Genomic DNA, 12,691 nt, shown 5'->3' with positions numbered 1-12,691 from the left:
GGTCGTAACACATCTGAAATGTAACGTCCACTGTTCAAAGTGCCGTCAGTGCGAACAAGAGGTGACAGAGACGTGTAACCAATGGCACCCCATAACCATCACGCCTGGTGATACGCCAGTATGGCGACGACGAATACACGCTTCCAATGTGCGTCCACCGCGATGTCGCCAACCACGGATGCGACCATCATGATGCTGTAAACAGAATGTGGATTCATCCGAAAAAATGACGTTTTGCTATTAGTGCACCCAGGTTAGTCGTTGAGTACACCGTCGCAGGCGCTCCTGTCTGTGATGTAGCGTCAAGGGTAACCACATTCTTCGAGCTGATAGTCCATGCTGCTGCAAACGTCGTCGAACTGTTCGTGCAGATGGTTGTTGTCTTGCAAACGTCCCCATCTGTTGACTCAGGGATCGAGACGTGGCTGCACGATCCGTTACAGCCATGCGGATAAGATGCCTGTCATCTCGACTGCTAGTGATACGAGGCCGTTGGGATCCAGCACGGCGTTCCGTATTACCCTCCTGAACCCACCGATTCCATATTCTGCTAACAGTCATTGGATATTAACCAACGCGAGCAACAATGTTGCAATACGATAAACCGTAATCGCGATAGGCTACAACCTGACCTTTATCAAAGTCGGAAACGTGATGGTACGCATTTCTCCTCCTTACACGAGGCATCACAACAACGTTTCACCAGGCAACGCCGGTCAACTGCTGTTTGTGTATGAGAAATCGGTTGATAACTTTCCTCATGTCAGCACGTTGTAGGTGTCCCCACCGGCACCAACCTTGTGTGAATGCTCTGAAAAGCTAATTATTTGCATATCACAGTATCTTCTTCCTGTCGGTTAAATTTCGCATCTGTAGTACGTCATGTTCGTGGTGTAGCAATTTTAATGGCCAGTAGTGTAGAAAAATCTAGGGGTATTATGTGTATTTTATATCAAGAAAATTAAATATTTTACATCCTGCACTTGAAATTAATGAAACGTCATATAAAAGGAAATATTAAATACGCGGACTCAAAATATTATTCTCAGATACAGTCGAACTTAGAGTGTATAGATTTACGTGAAAATACATGTTATTACTAATTGCACAATTACCTAATAGTTAATCCATTCGCTGCCATTATCGATTATACCTTGGCACCTTTTTGGCATGCTTTTCACGAGATTTTCTGCATATTCTCTCGGTAACGATCTCCATATGGTCCTGATTTGACATGACAGCTGCTACAAAGTATATTGGCTTTCCTTTAAGCTTCATCTTAATATGCGACCAAACATTTAATATCGGATTTGCATCCGAGACACTGCAGGCCAATCCATCGTGGACACTCCATTGTCTTGTTTCTACACTGTACAGAAAATCCTGCGATGTTTTGGATCATTATCCTCTTGAAGCACCCAATTCGCCTCATTCGAACCAAATAGCTTCGTAACGGACATCAGAAGGCATTTTTGATAACTATATAAATATAAATAAGTGACGCTTCAGTTATTTTGCACTCATTTTAAACTGGAACCGACAAAGCAAAACATTCCACTCCCCTCCAGTGTCGCTAACAGAACAAAAACTCCTGGATCCAGGTGTCCGATAATTTGGATAAAGAGTGGCTAATGAGGTAAGTTTTTCATTTTCTGTCTAATTGATAGGGATTCCCAGTTCTTGCTTTGTGTTAGACGGGAATTTGTTGCACACTCTCCCACCACTCAGAACCCTATACAAGGAGGAAAGGTCTACACAGAAAACTATTTTTGCGTCCGGTACTGTGCAAAACCGCATTGATTACAGATTCGAGACCACTACCAGAGATGTCACTGCAGACGTTACATTTAAAATTATTGTGTACACTTTTCTGTGGAACTGACTCCACTTACAACTCCGATGCTGATGAAGCAATAAATGCTGCAATACGCGAGAATATCAGTTTGTAGAAAAACGTCACTAATGATGGATAAAATCCTTAGAAAAGTGTCGTAATTGAAAAATTAAAGTTTAGTGAGAACTTTAGTCGTGTTTGTTTTTTCGTGATTTTTGTCTGCAATCAACGTGTTCAGGATGGCTCTAGTATCCAAAGGAATATCGTTACACTGCCAAACCATAAATTTCTCTTCATTAATGCCTTGAATTATTAAGACTCAAGTGAAAGTTTCTTGCGTAGTACCTTGAATATTTGTTTCGCGTGTAAATGGCTCTGAGCACTATGGGACTTAACATCTATGGTCATCAGTCCCCTAGAACTTAGAACTACTTAAACCCAACTAACCTAAGGACAGCACACAACACCCAGCCATCACGAAGCAGAGAAAATCCCTGACCCCACCGGGAACCGAACCCGGGAACTTGGGCGTGGGAAGCGAGAACGCTACCGCACGACCACGAGATGCGGGCGTTTCGCGTGTAGAATTCTTGAATGAAATGTCGGCCTTACATTACGATCGTACTTGTCAATGGTAGGGCTGAGCGCCTCATTGATGTAAAGTTCCGTTGTGACTTGCTGGAGGAATATATTTGCTGGGCAGTGCTGTGGATACTTCACCTTATCACGCAGCCTTCTCTCTTTCTTACGAGCGCTGCGCTGATTCACGGCAGAGCCGATGACGCAGCTGCTGTTGTCTATCTCCGTCTCTCTCTACTACCGGCAGTGAGAATAGGTCTCTGTGTAGAGTTCAAGATGGCCTCCTCTCCTGGACCGCCAGTCACAACACTGTCATCTAAAGATATGTGACGACAAGAAAGCCTTCGGTCAGTTCCGCGCTGTTGCCGAGCAAACGAAATACGTGTGTAAGGAACATCGCAGTGTATATGCGAGAGGACTGAAGACTTCATAGCGAACAAAATTCAGTGAATGGGACTGGCAGCTGACTCTGTACACAGAGTAATGCTCGTATACAGGCGAAAGGATGCGATGCCGTTTGACTACACTTGTTCCGTCATTCATTCATTCGTTCATCGTGTTCCATAGATCCCATCAAGTAAGAGAATCTTCAGACATGTGGAAAGAGTCAAGGAATTCACTACCAAAGACAAAGAATCACAGAACCTTAATATGTTTGCTGCATTAACAATGAGCAACGACCTTGCCGCAGTGGATACGCCGGTTCCCATGAGCTCACCGAAGTTAAGCGCTGGCGGGCGTGGTCGGCACTTGGATGGGGGACCATCCGGGCCGTCATGCGCTGTTGCCATTTTTCGGGGTGCACTGCGCCTCGTGATGCCAATTGAGGAGCTACTCGACCGACTAGTAGTGGCTTCGGTCAAGAATACCATCTTACGACCGGGAGAGCGGTGTGCTGACCCCACGCCCCTCCTATCCTCATCCTACACCGAGGATAACACGGCGGTCGGATGGTCCCGGTAGGCCACTCGTGGCCTGAAGACGGAGTGCTTAGTGAGTGCATTAACAATAAAGTATCACCAAATAGCTTAATGCTACTGTATTAATGCTTATGTCAGCTAAATTTAACCGACTAAATTAAAAACATAGCCCCAATTTGATGCAGCTGCAATTTATTAGCTACTATTAGCACAATTGATTGATTACAATGATATTTTCAAAGAAAAAGTCCCTTTTACAGTATATTGCTACTTGACATTCCGCTTCACAATGATCATTGCTACCTCCATTGTAGCTAACAGAAATTTTCAATCCCTGGATCCAGGTTTTCCTAATTTGGGTAAAGAGTGACTAATGAGGTACGTTTTTGATTTTCTGTTTAATTTGTGTTAGACGGGAGTTCGTTGAACACTCTCCCACCAGAGTATGTAACCTCACTCAGAACCCTATACAAGGAGGAAAGGTCTACACAGACAACTATTTTTGCGTCCTCTACTGTTAGTGAAACTGATTTTTGATATCAGCTGACAAAAACATTTAAGTGGTAAATCTAATCGGTAGTGAGTATAAGAATTCCAAGATCCTCAAAAAGCCGCAAGATGTCCGGTTATCTACTTTATACAATATTCTTATTGCTCGCTTCCGCTAAACAAACACTTTATTCATGGCAGATTAAAACTGTGTGCCGGACCGAGACTCGAAGTCGGGACCTTTGCCTTTCGTGGGCAAGTGCTCTACCAACTGAGCTACCCAAACACAATTCACGACGACAAGTAGAGCACTTGCCTGCGAAAGGCAAAGGTCCCGTGTTCGAGTCTCGGTCCGGCACACAGTTTTAATCTGCCAGGAAGTTTCATATCAGCGCACACTCCGCTGCAGAGTGAAAATTTCATTCTGGAAACACTTTATTCACTTCAGGTGCTATGCCTGGTAAGATAATTACATACAACTACAGGTACTGACAATGTGGTAAATAAGCTAACTCTTTTGTTTTTATGTCAACACAGAATACTTCGAAGGATATAACATTCTGAAACGGGGATAAATCACGGGAATCAGTGAAGTTATTGCCTACAACATAATAACCACGACGATTAAATCAGAAAAAGTCATTTCTATATGGAGGAAAAGCAAGGGAGAAGTGCCGTGATTAAAAAGGGGATAAGTCAGGGATGCCTGTTTTTGGAAGAAGCTATGAAACAACGAAAAAGTAGTTCGGATAAAGGATTAAAATTCTGGGTGAAAGATATCTAACAAATATTCGAATTGCTTGTTATACTGCTATCCTCTGCGAACATAATGAAGGATTACAGGACTCGTAAATTGGAATGAACTATTTGCGGGGAGTAAAAAGCGGATTGAGAACAAAACAAGCAAAGCGAATGTATGACGGAGCATCCGAAATGAGACTAGCTACTAACTCAACAGCAATATTTACGACCACAAATTTAATGAAGTAAAGGAATTCTACCAAATCGCAAACAACGGACGACGGGTGGGACAAGAGAGCTCTGGCTATAAGAAGCAGACTTGCTCTGTCAAAGAGGGCATTCCTCGCCAAAAATGTCTGCTTGTCTCATAATTTGAGCTTGAGAGACACATTTTTGAGAAATGTCTGTCTGGAGGGCAGCACTGTACGGAAGTGAATGGCGGACTATGGTATAGCACGAAAACAAGGGATTCGGAGAGCATGAGGCGTGGTGTTAGCGGACGATCTTGAATATTAAGTGGAGTGATAAGAAAACAAATGAGGATGTTCTCAGATTCGGCCAGTAAGTAGCATATGCGGAATGCTAGCGAGTGGAAGACACAATTATGGGACGTAAGGAAATAAATTACATGGAGCTAGAGCGAGCCGTAGAGGGTGAAAAATGTGCAGAAAAGTAGGATTTGGAACATATGCATTAAGAAACTGAGAACGTCATGTTCATATACGAGTGTTGTCTGAAAGGTACAAGCTAGTCAGAAGACAAACAAAATAAAGTAAAATAAAATAAAAGTAATAGAAAAATTCAAAAAGCAAGTCCCTGAAAACAGTTAATCTGTGTGTTACAAGCCCTATGTGTGTATGTGTTTTGTGTGTGTGTGTGTGTGTGTACACAAACTGGCGAAACACAGCACTTGGCCAATCACAGCACTTGGCCAGAACTTCAGACTGGTCTAGGCGCAGGCTCGGCCTGTCATCATCATCATCATCATCAGCCAATTCAATCATTAGATGATGTGGCCTCTTCGAGTCGTGGATTCAGGTAGGCTTTCAGCAGTCTTCTCCAAGTGGGACAGTCTTGGGCAGTTCTCTGCCAGGTGTTACCAGCGATCTTCTTGATGTCTTTGTCCCATCTGTCTGGTGGTCTTCCTCTAGGCTTCCGGTGCTCTCTCGGACTCCACTCCAGCACTAGCTTCGTCCACCTGTTGTCTTTTCTTCTTGCGACGTGGCCAGCCCACTGCCATTTCAAGGAACCTACTCTCTCTAAGATGTCATTAACCTTCGTCACAGACCGGATGTCATCTGCCCTTTTCCTGTCGTTTCTTGTATAGCCCAGCATTGATCTCTCCATGGCTCTCTGTGCTGTCCTAAGTTTCCCTTTTGTGAATGAGTTCAGTGTCCATGTCTCGCATCCGTACGTCATCACAGGAAGAATGCATTGATCAAATACTGCTTTCTTCAGATTTACTGGCATTTTTGATCTGAATACTTTTGAATTCTTCCCAAATGCTTGCCAACCAAGCTTGATGCGTCGATAGATTTCTGGTCTTATGTCTCCCTTCATATTTATAATCTGACCAAGGTAGACATATTCACTGACCTCTTCTAGTAGACTGTCCTTGACTTTCACATCTCCAGCTGGGACCCATTTGTTGGATATTACTTTTGTTTTGGAGAGGTTCAAGTTCAAGCCAACCAGCTGACATTCCGATGCAAGATCTGTAACTAAGTTTTGGAGCTCTGCGAAGTCTTTGGCCAGTAAGGCAATATCATCAGCAAATCTCAAGTTGGTAAGCCTTCTTCCATTAATTCTGATTCCCTTACCTTCCCAGCTCAGCTTTGACATAGCCATTTCCAATACAGCTCGGCCTGTATCAGCCGTGATATCAGCGTTTTCCCGGGCTGTCGTTGCTGGCGTGAAGTGCTACGCAAAGCAGCCTCGCTCGTGACGCAGCCAGCAGGCGCGGAATGACGAAGCGGGACCCACAGCGGCCAGATAAAAGGCCGCTCCCAGAAGCCAGCAGGCAGTCCGCTGTCACCACGGTAGCAGAACACAACTCACACGCCAGCCAACCGTCACCATGAAGCTAGAGAGCATCGTGCCCAACTTCCAGGCGCCCTCCACGCAGGGTCCTCTCGACTTCTACAAGTGGAAGGGAAACTCGTAAGTACACCAACAACCGTACTCCAAATTCCCTTGTTCCGCAATATGTTAGCATTTTTGTCGGAAACAAGAACTCAGAGGATTTTGTATGTCCGATTTAAATGTAGTCGGTGACTTCTTGATTACTGGCAGCCCACAAATCCAAATGTACAGCATAAGAACCCGACATGATATTATGGTTTTCACTTATAGCTTCTTAAATCAGTTCATCATTTAAAAATGGCTAGTTGCATCGTCTTTAGGTATCCTTGTTAAGGCTAGGACCCTTGTAAACGGCTGTGTGAATCAGTTCAAAGGTCAGGCATACCATAACCACCCAGTACGTCCATGCCTAGTAAAGCGTTACGGTGATGAAACAAACCTTCAGCTGAATACAGCTTTACTCTTTTTTTAGTAACTGATAATACTTCACTTTATTATGGCCGTTGCTAGGTGTTCTGCAGCTCTAGGCGAGAAATAAAAACTGACGTTCCGTCCTTTTTACTGCCATCCCACCTCACTCCGGCAGATGTCCCCATTTTCTAGGGACAGGCCTCAAAAAATGGCTCAAATGGCTCTGAGAACTATGGGACTTAACTGCTGAGGTCATCAGTCCCCTAGAACTTACAACTACTTAATCCGAACCAACCTAAGGACATCACACACTTCCATGCCCAAGGCAGGATTTGAACCTGCGACCGTAGCGGTCGCGCGGTTCCAGACTGTAGCGCCTAGAACCGCTCCGCCACGATAGACCTCAATTTTCATGCTTTATCCTCAGTTCCTTTAAAATAATTTCTACTATTTTATTCCGTCGATAGCCAACTCATGAAACACTCTTACTGTTTGCGTATACGTTAAATCTTAAGAAAACGACAGGTGTATTGTTTCGGGGAGACAATGTAGTTCTTTTCTCGTGCTACGAGTGTCAGACACTCTGAGACAGACTTATGGCAGACATCAGCTCACTTTTACGCATTGCTATGGTGATATGTACCTATCTTTTACACCTTTTTGTTGAAGAAGGAGTACAAAGTCTAGCTTGTGATCGATTATCCGCAGGAAATAATGGTAGAACTAAAAACATCAACAGAACCACTCTATACAACTGACGCTTAACAAATGATCTGCAGAGAAAAAAAAAGAAAAGAGCGATTCAGGGAGCTATCGTATCAAGTCGCAACATGATCGCCAGAGCACGTGACCCATTCCAGCACTCGACAGAGATGAAAAAGGGTCAACCGGCCGTGGTGGCCGAGCGGTTCTAGGCGCTTCAGTCCGGAACCGCGCTGCTGCTACGGTCGCAGGTTCGAATCCTGCCTCGAGCATGGATGTGTGTGATATCCTTAGGTTAGTTAGGTTTAAGTAGTTTTGTAAGTAGGCTGTTTAGGTTGTTATATTGGTAACGCCACGTAGCGCTCTGTATGTAAATCACTGGTTGTGCTGTGTGCAGTCTGTGGCTAGTTTGCATTGTTGTCTGCCATTGTAGTGTTGGGCAGCTGGATGTGAACAGCGCGTAGCGTTGCGCAGTTGGAGGTGAGCCGCCAACAGTGGTGGATGTGGGGAGAGAAATGGCGGAGTTTTGAAATTTGTAAGACTGGATATCATGAACTGCTATATATATTATGACTATTAAGGTAAATACATTGTTTGTTCTCTATTAAAATCTTTCATTTGCTAACTATGCCTATCAGTAGTTAGTGCCTTCAGTAGTTTGAATCTTTTATTTAGCTGGCAGTAGAGGCGCTCGCTGTATTGCAGTAGTTCGAGTAACGAAGATTTTTGGTGAGGTAAGTGATTTGTGAAAGGTATAGGTTAATGTTAGTCAGGGCCATTCTTTTGTAGGGATTTTTGAAAGTCAGATTGCGTTGCGCTAAAAATATTGTGTGTCAGTTTAAGCACAGTCTTATATAATGTTTCTAAGGGGACGTTTCATAGTCTTAAGTTCTAGGGGACTGATGACCTCATAAGTTAAGTCCCAAATGCTCAGAGCCATCTGAATTTTTTGAAAAGGGTGATGTTTGTTTCCTTTCGTACTCAGTAGCGGCTTCTGTAGTTTTCAGGTAGGCAATGTGTTTACTTTCGCGAAAATAAGTAACGACTTATTAAGTAACTGTTTCGTAAGCTTCTGAAAACAATTCGGGGCCTCAATTTTTCCTCTTTCACTTTTTTTACTCAGCTGCTCAATTTTTTCGCTATTTGATTTGAAATTTATTTTTTCCGCGCTTTGCCACCCCTTTGCCGCTTTGCCGCGTAGTCTTGCCTAATGGTAGAAACGCCCCTGCACTTTGCTTACATCAATTACCCCCTAGAAATTGCTGAATACCATAACATTTTTTATAATCGCACAGACGGTTTCGAGAATCTAGTCCTTCATCTACCGTGGACGTGCATTTTATGCAAGATTTATCGTGCACAGTGAAGAGCAGATATCAAATCCTTGAAACATGGTTATTCAGTATATTTGTTACGAGGCAGCTGATGTCGGATTATTGACTCAGTTCAAACTTCCAATTATCAGTGCCTTCTAGCTACAAAGCTACAGATTAATTTATGATGATGATGAAGTCCCATACTCTTTGACAGAGCGTAGGGGAACGATGCGGGAGACCCGCACCGCCGTACTACCTCCTAGTGGAGGTAGTTTGCCATTGCCTTCCTCCTACGGTAATGGGGATGAATGCAGATTATGCAGTCATGTCGAGGCAGGTGAAAATCCCTGACCCCACCGGTAATCGAACCCAGGACCCCGTGCTCGGGAAGCGAAAATGCTACCGCGAGACCACGAGCTGCGGACTGATTAATTTATAAGGAATAAAAAATTAATAGCTCTGGATATACTCTTTTATTGGCAGGTCTGTTTTAATTCAGTTTGTTTTACCGTATCATCTGTTACTTGACTTCGGCTTTAAACAGAAGAGGAACTAAAGTCGTTTCGAAATAGTCAATAAAACGTGATTCCATTGGGTCAAAACCTGACAGCATACGCGAGAATTCCATCAATTTCTTCCGGTGATCAATCACGATTCAACACAGTTTCTAGTAACAACAAAATACAGTAGAATTAGTGTCAGTCTTTGATAGTAAAATTTTTTAAAATATTTTATTTGATTAAAACGTCCTGCAGTTATGATCTTCACAGCAATCTGCGTTTGGCCATGAATCTCCTAAGTACCTTATGTTATTTATACCATTTTATTAACACGTGCCGATATGAAAATCATAGTTCATCGGAACTAGTAATCAGAGATTTGTACAAATTCTACAGTTGAAAACACTTCATTGGGGTGTCCAAGTAACACTTCAACAAAATACAGCTTCAAACAAGCTGAGAACACTTTGTTCTTACTCCTATCGGACGCAATTTATACCATTGATCGCCCTTACAGTTGTGTGTGATTGGTCAACAGGTACAATATCTACAGGTAACGATATAAGCACAAACGACTATTTTTACCATTTACGTTTCGAAATATTCCACAAAAAGATATTTCGATGTCTTATTGTGTTTCTATTTGGATGCTGCGCAACTAGTGCATCAGTTTAAAAATAAGTTGCAAAATAATAATCACTATAGACAAAAAATTTGTGAAGGAAAGAGATAACTTCCCTATATCTGAATCAAAATAAAACTTGACCTAGAAATATAAAGTAATAAAACGTTGTCTAACATATACAGGGTATTAACCGAGACACACGTATACCAGAATTAGTTTACGGCGCTGAAATAAGATTCTGTAAAAGTGATGACAGTATTTTCAAACCGAAAATTTCCATATACACACAGCTACGGTTTGCTTGTGAGAGTGGGTACTAGTGCAATCTGAGCAGGCATTCAGTAGATGAGAATAGTCAATGATTTTTCTTCTAACTTGTTATGACTCTTGAGAGGAGAAAATGAGCGATGTTCTAAATATGGTGACCATGATGGCAGGATCGCTGAATTTTTCAACCTATTATGTGACATTATACTGCACTAACAGGCAGTTCTGTCCACATTGCACACATTTCACTCTTAATTTCACAAAAATTTAAAAATAAGCGTCTGAAACCCAAACGTCCTCTTTTCAGCAGTTTTGAATGCCGTTACGAAAACTATCTCGCCCCGTTTTTAATAAAATGAGACTATCTTCAGTAGCTCCGTAAATACCGCAACAGTTGCATCCTTTTGAATGGTATCATTTGTTGAAAAAGTTGTTCCCAAGTTCTCAGCTGTCTTCGAAACATCCGAAGTGTCCAATTTACACAGAGTTGAAAATAAAACAATAGACTTCTATTGTGTGTTTCTCATCACCATCAGCTCTTAGTTTATTTCAAACTCGTTATGTTAACAGTCAACTAAACAAAAGTGTAAATGCATCAATTACAGTATTTACAAATGCAGATTTAAGGATCGCTTTAGGACAAATTGTGCTTTGTAATGTTAAACATATCGTGAACATTATTAATCATAATTTGATTTAAGAGAGGACTGTAGAGTCATACTATGGTTAACATAACAAAAGACGTAAATATTTCAGATTTTCTAAGTAGGAAAATACATTACGACTAGAGTACACATAGTTATACTATGGCAGCCTAAGTATTGCATTAGAGGCTTTAATGGCTAACGAGACGTATATTTAAGGCTACGGGATATAAGATTTTTATTGAAAGTAATTGTTAATCTCCCAAATTCAGTAATATCGTTCGCAGGAGACATTATTATGACATATGTATGTAATTAGGTTTCATGGAAAATTTCCTTTAAACTTTAGTGTAGAAAATAGTGTAATAACTCACTCGTGACTTTTTCTCAACAGGTGGTGTGTTCTGTTCTCACACCCGGCAGACTTCACGCCAGTGTGTACCACAGAGCTGGGCCGCATCGCCGTCCACAACCCGGAGTTCCAGAAGCGAGGAGTCAAGCTGCTGGCGCTCTCCTGTGACAAGCTCAAGGACCACGTCGACTGGGTCAATGTGAGTGTTCCACAGTACTGGCTAACTCTGACTGAATTGAGAGCGAGATGAGATTCGTAATATCTCTACATTACACCAGAGTTCCCCAAATCACTCCTGTGTTGTCTACAGGACATCAAGTCGTACTGCAAGGACATTCCGGGCGACTTCCCGTACCCCATCGTGTCCGACGAGACGCGCGAGCTGGCCGTCAAGCTGGACATGATCGACGAGCGCGACAAGGACAACGTGGAGAAGGCGATGACGGTGAGGGCCATGTACGTCATCGGGCCAGACAACCGGCTGCGTCTCTCCATGGTGTACCCTGCGTCCTGCGGCCGCAACGTCGAGTGAGTACCGCTGCCACCCCCCCCCCCCCCTCACACACACTCACGCACGCACGCACCACGCACACACACACACACACACACACACACACACACTCTGCACTGTTCAGGGTTGATGAGACGCGCGTCTGCTGGTGTTTCAGTGAGCTGCTGCGCGTGATCGACTCCCTGCAGCTGACGGACCGGCTGAAGGTGGTGGCCACTCCCGCCAACTGGACGCCCGGCACCAAGGTGATGATCCTGCCTCACGTGCCCGACCAAGACCTCCCCAAACTCTTCCCAGGTGGCGTCGAGCGCGTCTCCATGCCCTCCGGCAACAACTACGTGCGCACCACCACCGACTACTGAGACTGCACCTTAATGTTTGTAGTTTCATATCACCAAAGTAATGATTCTCATCATCTATATCCGTATCAGTGTGTTATAAAGTGCAATTTTTGTAAATAAATTGTATTAATTTTGCTCAGACCTTGTATATTTATGAAATATAATACTCCTCTACCCCTCTTAAATCTGTAATTCCCTAATGTCTCCAAATACCAACATTTTTACTAATTTTCCTGTGTTGTTGTTGTTTACGATGAAGATTATTTCCTGTCTGCCTGACCAGTAAAAAACGAGCACCCCCTGTAGTTCAACGGACAAGACAAACTGACTATCTGAATATGTTGTAAGAAAGAATCGACTCGTACTGCAATAAATGT

General features: G+C 43.1%; 1 protein-coding gene across 1 annotated transcript; it reads left to right on the top strand.

The window, feature by feature from the left end:
* Window positions 1-6,570: 6,570 nt before the first annotated feature.
* On the top strand, window positions 6,571-12,436 carry LOC126191280 (peroxiredoxin-6-like). Its single transcript, XM_049932088.1, has 4 exons — window positions 6,571-6,723; window positions 11,505-11,661; window positions 11,773-11,990; window positions 12,131-12,436. The coding sequence occupies exons 1-4, from the start codon at window positions 6,641-6,643 to the stop codon at window positions 12,333-12,335; spliced, it is 663 nt and encodes a 220-aa protein (XP_049788045.1). The 5' UTR covers window positions 6,571-6,640; the 3' UTR covers window positions 12,336-12,436.
* The last annotated feature ends 255 nt before the right edge of the window (window positions 12,437-12,691 follow it).

The sequence above is a fragment of the Schistocerca cancellata genome, chromosome 6 (assembly GCF_023864275.1).
Source record: "Schistocerca cancellata isolate TAMUIC-IGC-003103 chromosome 6, iqSchCanc2.1, whole genome shotgun sequence".
Classification (NCBI taxonomy): domain Eukaryota; kingdom Metazoa; phylum Arthropoda; class Insecta; order Orthoptera; family Acrididae; genus Schistocerca; species Schistocerca cancellata.
Note: the sequence above shows the minus strand (reverse complement) of the source record. Positions and strands in the feature narration are given on the sequence as shown.